The 22101-nt window shown below is 44.8% G+C and overlaps 1 protein-coding gene across 1 annotated transcript in view; it reads left to right on the top strand.

Annotated features, from left to right (window-relative positions):
- PSMB7 (proteasome 20S subunit beta 7) overlaps positions 1-22101 on the top strand; it is a 34183-nt gene that overhangs the window by 4026 nt on the left and 8056 nt on the right. The window contains exon 6 of the mRNA XM_058159119.1: positions 11763-11821. Coding sequence (XP_058015102.1) covers positions 11763-11821 — 59 coding nt within the window. The remainder of the gene's footprint in view (positions 1-11762; positions 11822-22101) is intronic.

Here is a 22101-nt window from a genome sequence, read left to right as displayed (position 1 = left end):
AATTCATGTTGCTAAGCGTGACAGTTCTTAAGTGAATTTTGCTCCCATTTTACGTCCTTCCTTACCGCAATTGTTAAGCGAACACTAGGGGTGACATGATAGCAATGTTCCAATATCTCAGGGTCTGCCCCAAAGAAGAGGGAGTCAAGCTATTCCCCAAAGCACCAGAAAGCAGGACAAGAAGCAATGGGTGGGAACTAATCAAGGAGAGAAGCAACCTAGAACTAAGGAGAAATTTCCTGACAGAGCAATTAATCAGTGGAACTACTTGCCTCCAGAACTTGTAAATGCTCCAACACTGGAAGTTTTTAAGAAGAGGTTGGATAACCATTTGTCTGAAGTGGTGTAGGGTATCCTGCCTAAGCAGGGGGTTGGACTAGAAGACCTCCAAGGTCCCTTCCAACTCTGTTACTCTATAGTTCTATAAAATCACTGCAGTTGATAAGTTAGTAGCACGGTTGTTCAGCTCCCCCATGGACTCTGCTTGTCAGAAGGGGATCGCATGACCCCAGGACACTGCGACCATCATAAATATGAGTCAATTGCCAAGCCTCTGGATTTTGATCACCTGGGGATGCTGCAACAGTCATCGGTGTGGAAAAGAACGGCCACCAGTCGTCGTTTTCAACTTCCAATGGACATTAACCGGATGGTCTTGTAAGTCAATGACTACCTGTACATGAAGAGCATTTCACTTTCCTTAGTTGGGCCCTTCATAGATTCCTCAGCTGAGAAATTTTGTTTTAATGCCTCCCCCCACTCCGCTGAATTGAATTGATGCAAGAGACAGTGATAATATAGCCAATTGCTTCTCTGTTTCTCTGAGTGTGATTTGGAGAATTCAACTCATCCTTTGCTTATCCTTAATTTCTTTAAAAAGCCAGAAAAAAAACTTCACATATGATCAGAAATAATATGCTCCAGTTACAAATAGAAATGATGACTGGGTAATTGGATGATGGGACTATTTTACCACCTATCACCTTGTGGAAAATTCAGATTTTGTTTGGACAAAGTCTTATCAGCTCAAACCGGGGGCGCCAAAAGATTCCATATAGGAACTTATAACAGTTCATTTAGGGACCGTTTCAAAATTACGACTGCACTCATGAAAAAACCCAACTCATGACCGTTTTTCACACTTAATGACCGTTGCAGCAACCCCATGGCTGCGTGATAATCAAAATTTGGACGCTTGGCAATTGACTCACGTTTATGATGGTCTCAATGTCCTGGGGTCACATGATCCCCTTTTGTGACCTTCACTGGGCCCTATCGTAACAAAATGAAATTCAATGTAGAGAAAAGTAAAATCTTGCACTTAGGCAAGAAAACCCCAAAGTACAGATATAGACTGAGTGAAACCAGGCTTAATAGCAGTAACTGTGACAGGGATCTTGGAGTCTTAGTGGACAACCAATTAAATAGGAGCCAACTGTGCAGCAGCAGCCAAAAAAGCCAATGCAATCCTAAATTGCATGATCAGAGGGATACAATCAAGATCAAGGGAGGTACTAATACCGCTCTATAAAGCCTTAGTAAGACCACACCTGGAATACTGCGTCCACTTTGGGTCATCATATTATAAAAAGGATGTTGAAACTCTAGAAAGGGTGCAGAGAAGAGCAACCAGGATGATTAAGGGGACTGGAGGCTAAAACATACAATGAACGGTTGCAGGAACTGGGCCTGGCTAGTCTAGTGAAGAGAAGGACCAGGGGAGACATGATGGCAGCCTTTCAATATTTGAGGGGCTGCCACAGAGAGGAAGGGGTCAAGCTATTTTCCAAAGCACCCGAAGGCCAGACAAGGAATAATGGATGGAAACTGAACAAGGAGAGATTCAATGTAGAAATAAGGAGGAACTTTCTGACAGTGAGAGCAATCAACCAATGGAACAGAAGTTGTGGGAGCTTCAAGTGTTGTAACTGTTGTACCTTGATGAAGGTATCTTTTCTTTTATGTACACTGAGAGCATATGCACCAAGACAAATTCCTTGTGTGTCCAATCACAATTGGCCAATAAAAATTCTATTCTATTCTATTCATCCCTGGAAGCTTTCAAGAAGAGACTGGACTGCCATTTGTCAGAAATGGTGTAGGGTCTCCTGCTTGGGCGGGGGTGGTGGTGGGGGGTGTTGGGTTGGACTAGATCAGCAAAGCTGGCTGTGGAATTCTGGGAGTTGAAGTCCCCCAGGCTTAAAGCTGCCAAAGTTAGAGACCCCTGGACTAGATTGACCTATAAGGTCCCTTCCAACTGTGTTAATCTGTTAAAGGCAGCCGGATTCACTTAACAATCATGTTACTAACTTCACAACTCCCAGTGATTCACTTAACCACTCTGGCAGGAAAGGTCATACGATGGAGGGCGAAGCGCACTGAACGACTGTCTCACTTAGCAACAAAAATTTGGGGCTCAGTTGTGGTCGTAAGTCGACTAACCCACAGTTGCAGAATTCCTTTTTCTGTGTTCTCTTTCAAGCAACTGCTGGGGGGCTGGGATCAATTGGTACCACGGGCAAGTGCAGATCTGAGATTTAATCGAGCGAGACCATTTTCAGGCCAATAGATGGTGCCACAATACCCTACAAATAAGTATTACATTATTTATTCTGTGCATACAGCCTTTCTTCCCTCTCCCCCCCCCTTGTTTTTTTGAAAGAATGCTATTATAGGATTTATGATGTCATATTCTATTCCGCCTCTTATATGAATTAACATAAAAGATGAAATTGGATTAATATTTATAAATGTTGCCCTGAAACATATAAATTATTAAGCCGCTGACCCATAAATTACCTTGCTCTGTGCGTGCGTGTGTGTGTGTGAGAAGAGAGTAGGATGAGTGTACGTAGTAAGTGATTAGTGAACCAAAACAGCAAAGATCTTGTCCGCTGAGCTCTGGGTGTCGCTTTTTTAATTTGGTTTTGTTTGCTCTGAAAGACGACTTTCTTACGAATAACTCTTCCCTGAACCTAGCAAGAGAAAACAAACCATCTGAGCATGGTTTTCAGGAAGAAACCAGCATCCCCTCCGCCTCCTAAGTTATTCCTGCTGTGTTCATTTGCCTCTTTTTATCTAGCCATGCAAATCCTTTTATCTTCCCTTCCTTTCTTTCTTCCTTTCTTCCTTCCTTTCTTTCTTCCTTTCTTTCTTTCTTTCTTTCTTTCTTTCTTTCTTTCTTTCTCTCTCTCTCTCTCTCTCTCTCTCTCTCTCTCTCTCTCTCTCTCTCTCTTTCTTTCACAAGTGAGGTCTCTGAACTCCTTGTAACATCTGAGCCAAATGTATTCAAGGGTCGGTGTGTGTCCACCCTATCAACTTGTGCAGAATTCAGATTTTGTTTGGACGAAATCTACCAGCCCAAACCAGTTTGCCAACGGATACATTCGAACTAGGCTGTGAAGTTTCTCTCTGGAGGTGTATATGGATGTGTGCATAAGGGTTATTCTTTGAGAGCTGAAGGCAACGGAATTTCCTTTTAATGTATGCTGATTGGTGTACATTTAAAGTGATGACAAAGTTCTGTTCTAATTCTCATTCCATTCCATTCTTCTATTTCTATTTCTGTTCTGTTCTATTCTATTCTATTCTATTCTCATTCCATATTCTATTCTATTCTATTTTCATTTTCATTCTCATTCTCATTTCATTTCATTCCATATTCTATTCTATTCTATTCTATTCTATTCTATTCTATTCTATTCTATTCTATTCTATTCTATTCTATTCTATTCTATTCTATTCTATTTTCATTCTCATTCCATATTCCATTCCATTCCATTCTTATTCCATTCTATTCTAGCCCATCCAATATCCTTTCCTATCCCATCCCAATTAATAATTTTCATACAGGTAGTCTTTGATTTACAACAATTCATTTAGTGACCAAAGTTACACTGGTACTGAAAAAAGTGAGTTATGACCAAAGTTCAGATGCTTGGCGACCTTCTGACAAGCAAAGTCAAGGGGGAAGCCAGATTTGCTTCACAACCGTGTTCTTGACTTGAAAAGTGCAGTGCTTCGCTTAACAACCATGTTAAGATGGGGCAAAATTCACTTAACAAACAACTCACTTAGCGACACAAATTTTGGGCTCAATTATGGCCGTAAATCGAGGACCGCTTGTATTAGTGCGTTTTGTCTCTCTGCGTGGCTTCCTTTTGACACTGTTTGGAAGCTTCGATACGATTCGGGTCCAGCAGGATTCAGGATTGGCATATTTAAGGCAGAGGTTTTTTTTTTCCAATCAGCAACTTTAAGAACTGTGGAATTCCCCAGCCAGCAAGAATTCCGAGAGTTGAAGTCCACACATGCTGAAGTTGAGAAATACGGGTTTAAAGCCTGAAAAAGTTTAATGACACATGAAAAAAAAGGATTGAGATCACCCAGGATAATTATCCCAGTGACAGCCTCTTAGAATAGAATAGAATAGAATTTTTTTTAATTGGCCAAGGAATTTGTCTTGGTGCATATGCTCTCAGTGTACATAAAAGAAAAGATACCTTCATCAAGGTACAACATTTTCAACACAAATGATGGTCAATATATCAATATAAATCATAAGGATTGCCAGCAACAAAGTTACAGTCATACAGTCATAAGTGGAAAGAGATTAGTGATGGGAACGATGAGAAGATTAATAGTAGTGCAGATTTAGTAAATAGTTTGACAGTGTTTTTATTTATTTATTTATTTATTTATTATTTAGACTTTTATACTGCCCTTCTCCCGAAGGACTCAGGGCGGTGTACAGCCAAGTTAAAAATATACAATATACAATATTAAAAAAACAAATTAAAATAACATATTATATAATGGCCAAAAAATTTAAAAGTTTAAATATAAAACCGTCAAATTGACCCCAATAAAACACAGTACCCCAATTTAAAATTATTAAAATTCAAATTTCAGAATTTAAAAATTAACACTTTAAAAAGTGTTGAGGGAATTATTTGTTTAGCAGAGTGATGGCCTTCGGGAAAAAACTGTTCTTGTGTCTAGTTGTTCTGGTGTGCAGTGCTCTATAGCGTCGTTTTGAGGGTAGGAGTAGAAACAGTTTATGTCCAGGATGTGAGGGGTCTGTAAATATTTTCATTAGTTCATTGTAGTTCAGCCCCAGTGGGGGAAATTCTTGAAACTGATCCAGAATTCCTGGAAAATTACAAGTTGGGAAGAACTGGACTGGTGAGAGGACTTTTTGTCAGATTCTGAGATCCCTTTTCGCTTCCTCATTACTTGTTGTGGCCCGCCAGTGGCCAGCAGATTCGGACAGTGAGGAGGTTGGGGAGGAACGTGGGCCAGTCCTGGAGTCTGGGGAAGGTTCGGACGAGGGCTCTGAGGCCATCTGGTAGTTCTTTGCTGCCTCCGGAGTCCTGACATCAGCGAGGCAGAAGAACAGAGTGAGCCTATTCCCAATGTGCGCATGCGCAGAGCTACCAGGAGACAGGAACAATTAAGGAAACAGGGTCAGCTTGGGAGAAAGGCTTGGAGATGATTGGCCCCTCTCATAAGACATAAAAGGCAGAGCGAACGGGACGTGAGCTTTTGCAGGAAGCAATTAATTCATCTGGCCGATTCAAGATTTGGAAATTCTGTTTGTGACTCCGTGCCAAGTTTGGCCTTGCCCTGTGTCTGGAAATTAGCTCTTTGGTAGCGTTCCACGGGAGATAGGTGGGTGTTGGTAACCTTCCCCTGAAAGACTGTTTATCAAGCCTTGCGGACTGTAAATGAAAGTAATTTACAGCCGTATGAATTAAAGAGGTTTGCCAGGACTAAGTTTGTGCTGTTTAATTTCTAAGGAAGCCTGACCTTCTGAGAGAGGATGTAGAATGTTCCTTTTTTTAAAAGCAAAAAAACACTTAAAGAGTTCAAGTCTATTGAATTTTTTAAAAAACCTATTTTTGAAAACACTTCCAAGCATTTGCGCTGCTCAGTTACGATTTTGTTCTGAAGTATACCTCGTTAAAAGAGTTTAGATTGAAACGGTGCTGTGGCTCCTTAGTTTAGCTTCCCAGTAGTTGGTTTAGAGGGACGTAGTGGCTCAGTGGCTAAGACACTGAGCTTGTCGATTGAAAAGTCGGCAGTTCAGCGGTTCGAATCCCTAGTGCTGCGTAACGGGGGTGAGCTCCTGTGACTTGTCCCGGCTTCTGCCAACCTAGCAGTGCGAAAGCCTGTAAAAAATACATGTAGAAAAATAGGGACCACCTTTAGTGGGAAGGGAACAGCGTTCCGTGCACCTTTGGCGTTGTGTCATGCCAGCCAAAAGACTATGGAATCATCTTCGGACAAGCGCTGGTTCTTCGGCTTTGAAACGGGAGATGAGCACCGCCACCTAGAGTCGGGAACGACTAGTACATATGTGCGAGGGGAACCATTACCTTTACCTTTAGTTGGCTTAGAGGAATGACTCAAACCCCAAGGATTTGAGCGAAAACACTACTTTTTAAAAACACGACATTTTAAATCATTCACCAAAGCTCATCGCAGCTAGTTTTTAAAACCAGGATGCTGTTGGGTCCCAAAATTGTCTTTTGAGTTTTAGAATTTCTGGGAAGACTGTCTTTGTACGATTCATACAAGGGCACAACATGGAAACCGAAGAGAAGTTTGCAGGCATCGATTGAGAAACCTGGCTATTTTATTTCCCGGATCTGCAGAAAAATTCAGTACCACAGAGAGCAATCTCGCAGCAAACAAAATTAATGACTTGTTATCTCCGCTTTGTTTTAGAGTTTTGGCCAGGAAAATCCTTCGATTCCCAGATTCAGTATCGGTTTCTTTAAAGAGCCAGCATCCTTTAGCTTCTTCAGAGAATAGGGATTTAGGTAGTAAATGCGTCAGGTTCTTCCTTATTAAAAAGACAGGTGCATTTCCCTAGAATTTGTGGGGTTCCAGAACTGTGGGGACCAGGATTATGTCTGCAAGAGAATGGAGGCCGATTTCCTTTTCTTAACACTGTTGTTGTCGGCTGTTGGACTTGAGGGGGCTGGTAGATCTCTTTGTGTGTTGAAGTACACAACCAATGTCCCAAAAGTGTTTCTTTTCTCCCAGAAGGCAACTGGACTTAGTTTTTTTTTTCCTTGAAGACGTTTAGCTTCTCATCCAAGGAGGTGGACAACTGAAGAAGCTTCTCGGATGAGAAGCGAAAGGTCTTCAAGAAAAAAAAACCCCCAAGCCCAGTTGCCTTCTGAAGAACTGAAGAAGCTTCTTGGATGAGAAGCAAAAGGTCTTCAAGAAAAAAAACAAGTCCAGTTGCCTTCTGAAGAACTGAAGAAGCTTCTTGGATGAGAAGCAAAAGTTCTTCAAGAAAAAAAACAAGTCCAGTTGCCTTCTGAAGAACTGAAGAAACTTCTTGGATGAGAAGTGAAAAGTCTTCAAGGGAAAAAAACCCAAGCCCAGTTGCCTTCTGGAAAAAGCACTTTCGGGACAACCATGACCAGGATGACTGTGAATCTCCGTGGACATTTACACAACAAGTGTTTTATTAAATCCTTGGTAGATGTGTGGAAGGCACGCACCTTTCGTTGACACAGAGGTGGCGAGGGTCACCCCTGGTGGGTTCTCAGAGGGTGCTTTTGTGTAAACCTGGAAATCTTCGACAGACCCCCGGCCTCTGTGTGATGAGATGCTTAAATGCCACAACGTGCAGATCTCGGCTAATGATTTTTCAAGCGTCTTAGAAGCGGGATGCTAATTACCTGCTTCCTGCAGCCGTGGCTTGCAAATCGTCAAGGCGTCCGGCGTGCATTTCATCCCTTGCTGAGCAAAAACGGGCGTCCAAATTCCACGCTTCGGAGAGGAGCGCGCCCGTGTCCTTCCTCGGAAGGCGCTTAAAACCCACTCGGTGCTTACCCAGGAGTGAAAACATCAAATTAAGGTGTTTATGCTGACAACGGACAAATGTAGATTTCAGCAAACGAGGCAAGATTGTCTGATTGCGGGGGCTGCCTAGCAAAGCTCCCGGCCACGGTTCCGTAATGAAATGCGTGCATAAAATTACTGACGCTTGGAAGTCTGGATTTGAGGCCTCGGGAAGCACGCGAGAGCCTCTCGGGTGGCTCAGCCCGGTCTCTGGGCACTCCCGGCGCCGTTTCATATTCATAAATCTCCCCTTCCCTACGTTGGCAATGGCTGTACTGCGGAAACAGCCAGTGCCATCAGGAGACGGGGCCTCTTCATTCAACAACTCGAGTGAAAAATGATACCGATCAATGGGTCTGCAGAGAGCACCGGATTCGTATCGGGGTGGGGGGTTGGGGGTGGGGGGAAGAGCCGAAAATTGAATAGCAATGAGGCCGGGTGAAGAAGTGCCTTGTCAGGTGCTTCTGACACTGATGGATGAGACAAATCGGACGGTGTTACTCTTTTCCCATACGGCTGCGATCCCCAAGCGCTTGGAGGCTGCCGCAAACAGGTTCCGGGGAGCTGAGGGCCTGGGGGTGTCTGTTTGGGGAGGGGGACCAGGAAGTCCGGTTCTCTTTAAGTGGCTCTCCCTTGAAAATGAGGTTTTTTCCCAAGGAGCCGTGGAGATTTCAGAACGGAGGGATCCAAGGAAGGTTCTTGGTGAGGAAGCCCATCCCGTTCTCTCTGGAAAGGAGATTGCCTTCAACTCGATCCTTCCTTCCTTTCTTTGTTCCTGGATCCAAGAGTGAAAAAACCATGGCTACCAACCTGCCTTCCATGGAGGACCTGTATACTGCACGTGTCAAAAAGAGGGCTGGGAAAATATTTACAGACCCCTCAAATCCTGGACATAAACTGTTTCAACTCCTACACTCAAAATGATGCTACAGAGCAGTGCACACCAGAACAACTAGACACAAGAACAGTTTTTCCCCCCAATGCCATCACAACAACTAATTCCCACAACACTGTCAAACTATTCACTAAGTCTGCACTACTATTAATCTTCTCATCCTTCCCATCACCCATCTCCTTCCACTTATGACTTATGACTGCATGACTATAACTTATTGCTGTATCCTTACAACTTATATTGATTGTTTCCTAAGATAATTCGATTGCTTATTTGTACCCTATGACTATCATTAAGTGTTGTACCTTATGATTCTTGACGAATGCATCTTGTCTTTTTATGTACACTGAGAGCATATGCACCAAAGACAAATTCCTTGTGTGTCCAATCACACTTGGCCAATAAAGAATTCTATTCTATTCTATTCTATTCTATTCTATTCTATTCTATTCTATTCTATTCTATTCTATTCTATTCTATTCTATTCTATTCTATCCTTTCCATTCCATTCCATTCCATTCCATTCCATTCCATTGTAATTCCATTCCATTCCATTCTATTCTATTCTATTCTATTCGCAAGAGGTTTGCTAATTATTAGCAAACAAGTTTGACTTCTGGCTCCTAATTTTTCCCCTCCTTCCTTAAAGTTTAAAACCCTAGGGTCTCTTCCCCGTTTCTCCCTCCCCTTCCCCATCTTTTGGTGTTTTGTTTTGTTTTTAAATCTTGCTAAAGGGATTATGGATTGCTTTATCTCCCCCCCCCCCCAATAAACAAGCTCTAATTCCCTCCGTCTTCTCCCTTTAAAACTTTGGACCGTTGTCCCCCTCCTAGGGATGTTGCCGTCCCATTTCCTTAAATTAATTAAATAACATTTTTTTCATTTCCCTTTCCCCCCCCCCACGAATCCAACAGACTATCTGTGCCCAAAGGGTGAAAAAAAAATGCTTTGGGCTCCCCTCAGCTTACAAACGTGGCGCGTTTGGTCCTGTAAAAGTAATGGTGCTTAGCCACGGCAGTCGTGTATAATAGGAGATTTCTGTCACATTTCCTGGGATTACCGTGTTCCTTGATTGGTGTCTGTAAATCTGCTGCCTCTGCCCTTTGAAACTTGATCTATAATTGGGCTCCCTTAAATGCTGGAGATAAGATAGTCTGCATTTTCTCCCGGAAGTGTCACTGTCAGCCCGCCTGCCTTTTCATTATACATTCAGCAGACGTGATCAAATCAGCAGGTCCCCTCATTTGAAACGGGTTTAATCGCCGTCTTTTTTCCTTTTTTCTCCCCCCCCCCTTCCTTTTTTTCTTTTCTTTTTTTAACTCAACCATAGAGGTGGTCAAGCGATGTACACAAATCATTTTAAATAGAGGAGAGGCTCGCTAGCTGACCCAGTTTAAATAAGAGAGCCTGTATGCAAAACCAGTCAAGAAAGTCATAAATGCCCAAGGAAAAAAAAAAATTCTCCTAATTGGCATAAAAAATTGCAGGCAACTTTGTTCCCCCCCCCCAAAAAAAACAAAACAAAAAAAACCCACAGAGCGGGGCTGAAAAATCGTCTAGAGGGCCTGCTCACAAGGCAGATTAATTTCAGGGTTTCGGGGTTTTTTTGGGGTGGTGATAGTGGAACGAAGCAGGATTAAGGTGGTTGAAGGATTGTTTGCCGATTTTTTAAAAAATGTATGTTTGCTGGGGGTGTGCATGGGCTTGCTACAAGAAAGAGGGATGGCTTTTATTGGACCATTGTAAAGTTTCTGGAAGCTGGCAGAACCCTGATTGGACGTGTAGTCCATTCTCACCCGATGTGTCTTCTCTGTTTTGTGGCTCAAAAAAGCAAAACGTGAAGCTTCCTAACCTCCTAACTCCTAATCTCGTCGCGGGCCAGAGTGTTGTCTCTTCTGCTGGTATAAATGTGTTTAAAAGTCCGTGCTTAACCTTGTCTCAAAAGCTTCTAGCAATGGGTGTCGTAATGCTACCTGCCTGTAAAACCCCAAATCCTGACCCCAGGAAGGGCCTAAAACAAAACTTGAACTAGGTAGATGGATGGAGGGATGGAAGGAAGGATGGATGGATGGATAGAGCAAGCTAATTGATACAGGATAGATAGATAGATAGATGGATGGATGGATGGATGGATGGATGGAGGTAATAGATAATAGATACAGAGATAGATAATAGATATCGATAATACAGTATAGATAGATGTAGATATAGATAATATATAATAGCTAGATAGATAGAGATAGAGATCGATAATAGATATAGATAGATGTAGATATAGATAATATATAATAGCTAGATAGATAGAGATAGAGATCGATAATAGATATAAGATAGAGATAGATGATAGCTAGCTAGCTAGATGTAGATATACATAATATATAAGAGAGAGATAGATGATAGATAGATATAGATTAGTGAATGTGATGACTCAGTGGCTAAGACGCTGAGCTTGTCGATTGAAAGGTTGGCAGTCCAGCGGTTCGAATCCCTAGTGCTGCCTAACGGGATGAATTCCCATGACGTGTCCCAGTTTCTGCCAACCTAGCAGTTCGAAAGAACGTAAAAAATGCAAGTAGAAAAATAAGGGCCACCTTTGGTGGGAAGGTAACAGCATTCCGTGCGCCTTTGGCGTTGAGTCATGCCGGCCACATGACCACGGAGACGTCTTCGGACAGCGCTGACTCTTTGGCTTTGAAACAGAGATGAGCACTGCCCTCTAGAGTCAGGAACAATTAGCATGTATGTGCGAGGGGAACCTTTACCTTTTCCTTAGATATAGATAATACAGTATAGATAGATGGAGAGAGAGAGAGAGAGAGAGAGAGAGAGAGAGAGAGAGAGAGAGGGATGGATGGATGGATGGATGATAGAAGATAGATATGTAGATAGATAGATAGAGATGGATGGATAGGTGATTTATTTATTTATTGATTGATTGATTGAAAGAGAGAGATTGAGATTGAAGAATAAGGGGGAAAACTGATGGTTCTTCTCTGGTGGATTTCAGGTTCTGGATCCCTGGCGGCCATGGCGGTCTTCGAGGACAAGTTCAAACCTGACATGGAGGTAAATCCCAGCCACTCCTCTCCCCCCCACCCCCAGATCTTCTTTTGTGTAACTCTAAAAGTCCTTTATGCTGATTTATGGCCAGTTTTCTAGACAGAAATTCCCGGCGTTGGGAGAAGCATCTTCTGAGCCTTCCAAACCATCTCAAAGCGAAGCCCCTCGGGTTGAAAAGCCTGAGGTCTTGATCCACCCCCCCACCCACTCCCCAAATTTGTCAGTGGGTGGGAGAGGGCTTGAGACCTGCTTCCATTAAAGCCGATGCAAAAACCAGATCCATAGCTTTGGCCAAGACAGAGCCCGGGTCTCCCCCCTCCCTCCCCCCCCCCCCCCGTTGCTAATTGTCAGGCGGTTTGGGTTAAGCGCTCTGAGAGGGGCGGCTGTATCTTCTAAAGTCCACCACATCACAAGAGCCGCGATTCAAAGGCGCACTGTCCCGCACCCTCTGGTTTCAACTTGCAAATTAGCATCTGGAATCTAATTAAACAAGCTTAATGAAAGCCGCAGCTGAAGATTGCTGGAAAAGACAATCACAACCCCCCCCCCCCCGTTCCCTCTGATATGTATTCCCTGCTCCTGAAACAGCTAAGCACAAAAAAAAACCCTTCTGCGTTAAAAGAAATTAGCATTTATTTGAAGGCGAGGAAAGTGTGGGGTGTTTTTTCCCCTCTCCCCCCTCCCCATCTTCCTCTCCCCGCCCCTTTCTTTGCTATGCTTTTGGCCTCCTCCCCAGAGAGCCGTGCCACAGCAACTGAGCTGCGCACAATATTTATAAAAATCGGTGACAGGTCATAATAATAGCGAATAGTTGAAATTTTTTTTAAAAAAAATTTTTCGCTGGAATTTCCCGTCGAGGGCTGCCAAGAGCTGCAAAGGATCAAACCTGGCCTGGCAGCTGGGGTGGCCTACAGGGCGAAGAGCAGGATTTGAAGGCGCCCAGCTGAAAGGAAAGCCGGGCGGTTGGTCTACGCCAAGCCTTGCAGCTTTCGCCAGCCCTGGCACTCTGCCGCCGCGAGATAAGTTGTCGGAGTTTCTGCTTCTGCCTTGGGCAAGCTCACACACTAGCGGGGCTCAGGCTCCCCCCCTTCCTCTTCCTCCCCCCACCAAATCTGGAGTTTGAGTACCAAGTGACTTGGCTGGTGCCAAGCCTGACAATCGCACGTCCCGAGGCTACAAGGCAGCGAAACGCCCGTCTTCCTCCAGCGGCTTCCTTCCTGCGAAGATGGAGAAGAGAGCATCTCCAGCAGAACGCTGAACCGTTGCCAAAAACTTGGCAACCGGCAAGCTCCCTTGAAGCTTCGGAAGAGGGGGCTGCACACCTGCTTGCTGGAAGGCAGAAAGGGCTACCTCTGGGAGACCCCTAAACGTCTCTGAAAACCAGACAAGCAGGAGGCTTGGAACCTCGCTGGCGGGAGAAAACACAGGCCCCCCCCCACCCAATATTGGTTTTCTTTTCCCCCAAATCCCTGCAGTGAGCCGACCATCTTGTTCACGAAGGCTCCGCTTGGGGGAGCATGGAGAGGGTCCTCACAGCCGCCAGCCAGCTAGGAGGAGGCCAGAAACCCCTTCCCCAGCCTCTCTCTCCAACCCCCCAAATAATTTTGGAAGGCCGGCTCGCCTTCTCAATCTTGATCAAGAGCTGTCAAGTCATCAGTCTCATTTAGACGATCCGGACTGCCAAGCGACACCCAGGAACGCTGACAAGCTGCATATGAATCCTGCCTTCATTAGTAGTGGGGGGGGGGAGGCGGGGCTGATCAAAATGCCCCGGTCCCTGGCACGGGGCTCAGGTGTTGGGTGTCCTCGGCCTTAATCTCCGCAGCTGACACTCGCGTTTTAATGACTCCGCGGGAAGGTGGGAGGCTTGCTGGGAACGCAGCCAAGGAGACAGCCGAGATCAAGGGAGGCCATCCGCGTTAAGCTGGAGAGCTGCCTTCGGTAACGTGCCGCCATTGGCAGCGGGCAGGGCTTAGGCAAATGCTGGAGGAAGGGGGCTGGGGGGGGGCGGCATTGCCAGACCCCTTTGTCCAAAGAAACACCCAGCAGTTGTTTTTTTATTTGTCTGTCTGGATCGATCCTTGCTTTTTGCCTCCCATTTTTTAAAACTTTTCTAGGACAGCTTTTTCCCCCCCTCTGCCAAATTTTTCAAGTGGAGTATCTTGTTCTTTTATGTACACTGAGAGCATATGCACCAAGACAAATTCCTTGTGTGTCCAATCACACTTGGCCAATAAAAATTCTATTCTATTCTATTCTATTCTATTCTATTCTATTCTATTCTATTCTATTCTATTCTATTCTATTCTATTCTATTCTATTTGACTCTTGTCAGTGAAAACCAAAACTTCACCTTAACGCTTTTAGTAGACCCCGGTCATCTTTTAAAAGCTGCCTCTGCTCTTCTGGTATTCGTCTCCGATTTGCACGTTGACCCCTGCTCTTGACTCAGTCTCTCGCACCTTTTTTTTCCACGTGGACCCAGAGCTCAGTCTTAGCTGGGAGGTAGCAAGCTAAGGAGGTGAGTGGGGGGGGGGAAAAACCCCATATGTTCCTGCACTTGCTTCTAATATCTGCATTATTGGAATGTTACTTGCAAGGACAAAGAATAATACGAGTTGGAAGGGACCTTGGAGGTCTTCTAGTCCAGCCCCCTGCTTGAGCAGGAGACCTTATACCATCCCAGACAAATGACTGTCCAGTCTTTTCTTTAAAACCTCCAGTGTCGGAGCACCCAGAACTTCTAGAAGCCGTTCCACTGGTTAAGTATTCTCACTGTCGGGAAATTTCTTCTTAGTTCTAGGTTGCTTCTCCCCTTGGTTAGTTGCCATCCGTGCTTTGGAAAATAGTTTGACCCCCTCCTCATCATTGTAAGGTAAAGGTAAAGATTCCCCTTGCACATACGTGCTAGTCATTCCCGACTCTAGGGGACGGTACTCATCTCCGTTTCAAAGCCAAAGAGCCAGCGCTGTCCAAAGATGTCTCCGGGGTCATGTGGCTGGCATGACTCAACGCCAAAGGCGCACGGAACGCTGTTCCCTTCCCACCAATTTTTCTACTTGCATTTTTTACGTGCTTTTGAACTGCTAGGTCGGCAGAAGCTGGGACAAGTCACGGGAGCTCACCCCATTACGTGGCACTAGGGACTCGAACCGCCGAACTGCCGAACTTTTCATCGACAAACTCAGCGTCTTAGCCAGTGAGCCACTGCGTCCCTCCTTCGTCTTTGTGGCAGCCCCTCAAATATTGGAAGACTGCTATCATGTCTCCCCTAATCCTTCTTGTCAATTGACTAGAAAGAACCGTTCTTTGTACGTTTTAGCCTCCAAAATGAAAGCTTTTTGGTCATTTTTGTGACTGTCGCCCCCCCGCCGAAAGTCCAAGCATTTTTTCAGAAATTGACCGAGAGTTTGATTGTTTGATTGATAGAAGAGAGAAAGGTGGTTTTGCCAATAAGAGAGCAAGAGACAAAAATCAAAGGAGTTTGTGGGACTGAGCAGGAATTCCAGACTCAAACGTTGTTGCCTTGGCAGGTAATTTGCTATAAATTGTTAATGTAAATTCAGGTTAGGAGAGAGGATTCCCCCCCACCCCTTCTTCTTCTACTCCCCTCCTGCCCTCCCCGAAAAAAAAGAGAGACAGATAAACTGCTGATTAATTCAGTATAGAACTCAATTACAAATTGAAAGAGCCACAGCGGGACTCCCAAACCCTAAAGACAACAGATGTTGAATTGATACTCCAGCATATTTTACACTGGTATGAAATATTAACATGGTTTATTATATACTGGTATTGGAGGATAGGAGAAAGGAGAGGCTGAGGTGGTTCCTCTTTCGAAAACAGTGGCGTTTCTGCCAATCGTGGGAAGGGCTGTGGAAGATGGGTATTTTAAGTTTCTCTAGAGCGACCTCTTTGGGCCATTCCTTTTTTTGATAAACCTTGTAGAACACGCCAAAGGCGCTACCATGTTTCCCTGAAACCGGGTCTAATATTAATTTTTGCTCCAAAAGATGCATTAAGTGCTTATTTTCTGGTTAAGTCTTATTTTCAGGGAAATACGGTACCACCCTGTTTCCCCTAAAATAAGACATTCCCCTAATAATAAGTCTAATCAGGCTTTTGAGCCCATGCACTAAAATAACTCCCCCCCCCAAATATTTAACCGCATGTGCAGCTAGTCCCCGATATTTCCTCTGGTTCCTCTGGTTAAGGTTAGGGAGACAGAGCTGGAAATCAGTTAAGATGGCAAGAGGCCCCTTGCTCCACAGGCCCCAAAATAATAAGACCTCCCTGAAAATAAGGCCAAGTGCTTATTTTGGGGTTAAAAATATATATATAAGACAGGGTCTTATTTTCGGGGAAACACGATAAATGCATCCATCTGGCTGTTGTGACTCCAGCCCCCGAACCTGGCCCCATGCCCGAAAGTGACTCCGAGAGTGAGGGGGAAGGGCCGGTAAGGCTTACCTCGGGAGCACTGATTCCTTTGGCCCGGCTCCAGGAGCCAGAACCAGACCAGTCGGAGGACGTAATGAGGCCGTCATCCCCTGATTCCTCCCTTCCCCAGGCTACGCCTTCAGACCCAGCTGACAATAATAATAATCAAGCTTGGATCGACCCGTGTGTCAGAAAATTAGAAAGGCGGCATCATCAAAGGGAAGTCCCAAAGAGCAGTCCCAAAGCTCCTTATATATCCTGTGGGGTGGGGCTCCTGCCCCACCCCACAGGATATATAAGCTTTGGGACTGCTCTTATTCCACGGGAAGCAAAAGTTTAGCTGAACCGTTTCAAAAAGAGCTGAAAGTCTTGCTACGTGACTCATTTGTTTGAACTTTGGCAGGCAGCTGCGATTTCTCTGCCAGGAATGATAAGAGCCGTGAATCCACTGGCTGAAGGCCAGCTCGTTAATCCAAAGTGGGGAAGGAGACAGAACAATGGCTGGCAAACTTAATTAGGCTTTATTTTGTGAGATAGGGCTTATATTACAAGCATCCTGAAAAATCCTGCTAGGGCTTATTTTCCGGTTGGGTCTTATTTTCAGGGAAACACGGTAGGATCTTCATTTTGTAAGGTTTGAAAGGAGGAATGCTGAGCCCAGACTCATGGATTGCTTTTCATGTGGGTTGAAACGATACATTTCAGTTCCAAATGAGAGGGACGAGTGTGAGGTTTTTCCTCAGATCGTTTAGGAAGCGAGATCATGTCTCGCACTGACATGAGGGATGGAACCTGTTTCTGTCCAATTTCTGAGGGATTCCCCGAAACAGACCTGTCTGAAGAACTGCTGTACTAGGAGAGTTGAGGTCGCCATGTCTGAATGGTGGACCCTCTGTAGCTGTGGACGACACCAAAATACCAGCAGGCAAACTCCCAAAGTGCGAAGTTCGTGGCAGAATGAAATCTATTCCGTGGATGTGAAGTGACAGGCATGTCACTTCCTCAAGGGGAGAAGTCAACGTGTGGTGTTAGGACTCCTCAGCTGCCTGGGGTCATGCAACACTTTCTTGCAAGTTTCTTCTTGGGGTCGGACCCTCCCAATGTAAGAAAAGTATTGACTAAGTTAATGTGAGAGGGCAGAACTCTCTGGGAACAGAACAGAACAGAACAGAACGTGGAATAGAATAGAATAGGAAGGGAAGGGAAGGGAATAGAATGTGAATAGGATAGGATAGGATAGGGCAGGGCAGGGCAGGACAGGACAGGACAGGACAGGACAGGACAGGACAGGACAGGACAGGACAGGACAGGACAACAGAACAGAACAGAACAGAACAGAACAGAACAGAACAGAACAGAATAGAATAGAATAGAATAGAATAGAATAGAATGTGGAATGGATAGAATAGAAAAGAATAGAATAAGGAAAGGAATAGAATATGGAACCGAATGGAATGTGGAATGGAATAAAATAACAGAGTTGGAAGGGACCTTGGAGGTCTTCTAGTCCAACCCCCTGCTTAGGCAGGAAACTCTACACCACTTCAGACAGATGCTTATCCAACATCTTCAAGACTTCCAGTGTTGGAGCACTCACAACTTCTGGTGGCATGCTGTTCTACTGATTCATTGTTCTAACTGTCAGGAAATTCCTCCTTAGTTCTAGGTTGCTTCTCTCCTTGATGAGTTTCCATCCATGGCTTCTTGTCCTGCCCTCCTTGTCAAAGTTAGTGGACGACGAGTCTAGGGGAAGACCTTCTCACCAAAGTCCAGAGGGCAGAATGGGACTTGAGAAGGACCTGGGCTTCTAGGAGTCTCCCAAAAGGTCTTGCTTAGCTCAAAAAGAAAAGCTTCGCCCACGTAGACTTCAAAATCCCTTTTGGTGAGCTCTCATCTTAGATCAGCAGAAAGAAACTTGACTCTCGGGGTAACCTCCTTTGATTCTACCTTTCTTAGAAAGCGGGAAAGAACGTTCGGGCAAGTAAGGTGCTTTGACTTCCCGCATTCCCCTTTAACCTATTTTCTTTTCTTTTTCCGGCCAAAGAAATAACCAAAAATGATCTTTTGGAGAAAGAAAGAAATGAAAATTGCTTTGATTTTTAATATCTGTGGTCTCGGGTCGGTTCTTCTTTGAACTTCCCAGCAGATTTAGCTCCGCTCTCAGTTACGTATCGATTTGCGCACAATTTCTCCCAGAAGACGGGTGTATCCACATTATCTTTCCATGCTTTAATTATCTTGCCCTCGGTTTATTTAGCCTTCACGAACGATCATTTTCCTAGTCTCGAATCCCCAGCACTTCTCCATAGATTTTAACAGCTGGTCTGACCTCCCTCACGCTGCCCTTTCCCCAACCCAGTTATTTCTCTCAGATTCCTGCTTAAAGTAATTTGTCTTTTTATCTCTCCTTTTGCCTTATTTATTCCCGCCCCCCCATCCTTTCTCCCCTCCTCTGGTTTTGTAAGAACTTCGAACATCTTCCATTCCAGCCGATCTATTTGGGAAACATCATAAATAAGGATATATATATATTATCAAGTTGTGGATACAATCCATATCTCAGCCGGTGAATTGACAGGCCTTCTTTCAAAAGCCGGAATTGCTTCCAACAGTTTGCATTTTAAAAAAAAGAAAAGAAAGAAAAATAATAATGTACCATGATGTGTTCTCCAAGGGTTTCATATAAGGAAAAGGCTACGGAGAAATAGAACTCAATAAAGGAGAATATTTGTAACTCGGGGTTGAAAGGCAGGGCCCTTGGTGCTCTCTGTGCTTGGTGGAGACTGTGCAGACTTTTCATGACCCAAATCAGGTAACATTAACAGAGTAACAAGTAACAGAGTTGGAAGGGCCCTTGTAGGTCATCTAGTCCAACCCCCCCTCAAGCAGGAGACTCTACACCATTTCTGACGCTTCCAGTCTCTTGAAAGCTTCCAGTGATGAAGCTCCCACAACTTCTGAAGGCAACTTCTGTTCTCACTGTTGATTGTTCTCACCATCAGAAAATTTCTCCTTATTTGCAGGTTGAATCTCTCTTTGTTCAGTTTCCATCCATTATTCCTTGTCTGGCCTTCGGGTGCTTTGGAAAGCAAGTTGATCCCCTCCTCTCTGGCAGGCTCTCAAATATTGGAAGATGCTATCCTGTCTCCCCTGGTCCTTCTTTTCATTGGATTAGACAAACCCAATTTCTGCAACCATTCTTCATATGTTTTAGTCTCCAGGCCCCTAATCATCCTGCTTGCTCTTCTCTGCACTCTTTCTAGAGTCTCAACATCTTTTTATAGCGTGGTAACCAAAACTGGATGCAGTATTCTAGGTGTGGCCTTACTAGGGCTTTACAGAGTGGTATTAGTACCTCACTTGATCTGGATTGTATCCCTCTGTTAATGCAATTTAGGATTGCATTGGCCTTTTTGGCTGCCACTGCACACTCTTGGCTCATATTTAGCTGGTTGTCCACTAAGACTCCAAGATCCCTCTCAGAGTTACTGCCATTAAGTCTGATATCACACACACTATATGTGTTGTTGTTGTTAGTTGCGAAGTCGTGTCCGACCCATCGCGACCCCATGGACAACGTTCCTCCAAGCCTTCCTGTCCTCTACCATCCTCTGGAGTCCATTTAAACTCATGCCTACTGCTTCAGTGACTCCATCCAGCCACCTCGTTCTCTGTCGTCCCCTTCTTCTTTTGCCCTCAATCTTTCCCAGCATTAGGCTCTTCTCCAGTGAGTCCTTCCTTCTCATTAGGTGGCCAAAGGATTTGAGTTTCCTCTTCAGGATCTGGCCTTCTAAAGATCAGTCAGGGTTGATCTCCTCTAGAACTGACTTGTTTGTTCGCCTTGCAGTCCAAGACTCACAGGAGTCTTCTCCAGCACCAGAGTTCAAAGGCTTCAATTCTTTGGTGCTCAGCCTTTCTTATGGTCCAACCTTCACAGCCATCCATTGCAACTGGGAAAACCATAGCTTTGACTATACGCACTTTTGTTGGCAGGGTGATGTCTCTGCTTTTTAGTTCGCTGTCTAGGTTTGCCATAGCTTTCCTCCCCAGGAGCAAGCGTCTTTTAATTTCTTGGCTGCAGTCCTCATCTGCGGTGATCTTGGAGCCCAGGAAAATAAAATCTGTCACTACCTCCATTTCTTCACCATCTATCTGCCAGGAATTGAGAGGGCCGGATGCCATGATTTTAGTTTTCTTAATTTCTATATGTGTACTTTTGGGTTTTCTTGCCTAAGTGCAAGATTTTACTTTTGATGAGCTCTACATCAGATGACTAGCATTGATGATTTTACCTAGTTTGGGTCATGAAATGTCTTCAAGAAAACCACCAATCTCAAAGCAACATTTCTCCTGCTTCTCCAGACGGGTGGACTTCAACGCCCAGGATTCCCTAGTCAGCATGGAATTCTGGGAGTTGAAACCCACCCGTCTTCAAGTTGCCAAGCTGGAGAAATGTAAAAGGCAGTTCCTTGTCTTGACCTTGTCAAGCGTAGAAGCAAAGTAGGGCCCAGATCTGGTTAGCACTTGGTTGAGGAGGCTGTTGACAGAAAATTCCAGCTTTGTCAGTCCGGAAAAACATCTGAAGGGTATTGTGTCCAGGAAAATCAGGCAGATGTTGGACCTGATGTTGTGGCCTGCCGGCGGCCAGCAGAGCTGGCAGCAGAGTTGGACAGTGAGGAGGTTGGGGAGGAACATAGCACAACCTTGGGGGCTGGAGGGCTCTGCGTCAAAGGCAGGAAGGGAGCTAGACAGCAGCGAGGCAGAGGAACAGCTGGAGCCCGTTCCCAGCGTGCGCATGTGCAGAGCTGCCAGAAGACACGAACAACTAAGAAAGCAGGGTCGACTTGGGAGTAAAGCCACACCTTGGAGGTGATTGGCCCCTCCCCTAGGAAACGAAAGAGGAGCGAATGGGGAGGGGGCTTTTGCAGGAACCAATTCCGCCATTTCAAGAGTGGAAAGTTCCGTTTGTGACTCTTTTAAGAGACACTGTGCCGAGTTTTGCCTTGCCCTGCATTTGGAAACTAGTTACCTGGCAGCTTTCCAAGCGAGATAAGGTTTGTGTTGATAAATATTCCTCTGAAAGACTGTTTGCCAAAGCCCTGCTGACTGTGAACGAAAAGAATTCACGGTCGTGTAAATAAAAGGGGTTTTGCTGGGACCAAGACCCTGCTTCCTGCTTTTTTAAGGAAGCCTAGGTCAGAACACCTGGGTTGGGTTACGGTCGTCTGGAAAGAGACATGGCTTTTGGAAAAGCCGGTGGTTAAGTTTGGCCCTTGCAGTTTTTCTTCTGAAATCCTTTGAGTTGGCCATTTTTCCTGCCTGCCTGCCTTCCTTCCTGCCTTCCTAGCCAAATTGGACCCAATATCTGCAAGACAAAGGCAGAAACGTTGAGTGGGGAAAGGAAGAAGACTGCAACTTCTTTGGGCCTCTTGTCATTAGAGCTGGAAGGAGGCAATATATCAAATTTTGGCGCCTGTACCGACTGCAACTCTCCAGATAACGGGTTTAAAGTCAAGATTTAATACGGGCCTCTCCACGCTGATGCTGCAGTGACAGTTTAAAACTCGCTCTTTAAATCTCAGCAGACTTTATAGCCAGCAGAGGGCCAATATAGAGTTTAATGGCATTACAAGACATAAATCATCTTTTAAAGATGCTACCAGTAGCTCCAAAATTAAATGCAGGCAATCTCCTCCGCGATAAATAATTTATCAAACACCATTTCAGATGAGCTCTCCATGCTGAGTTATTTATTTTAGCCTTTACCGCTCAATTCCTCCGGCGGCCCTTTCGCGGATCCATTACTGGTCAGTTTTAATGAACTTGGGGGCTCTGCTGTGGCCTCC

The sequence above is a fragment of the Ahaetulla prasina genome, chromosome 16 (assembly GCF_028640845.1).
Source record: "Ahaetulla prasina isolate Xishuangbanna chromosome 16, ASM2864084v1, whole genome shotgun sequence".
NCBI lineage: Eukaryota > Metazoa > Chordata > Lepidosauria > Squamata > Colubridae > Ahaetulla > Ahaetulla prasina.
The sequence above is the reverse complement of the archived record's forward strand: the minus strand, read 5'-3'. Positions and strand labels throughout refer to the sequence as shown.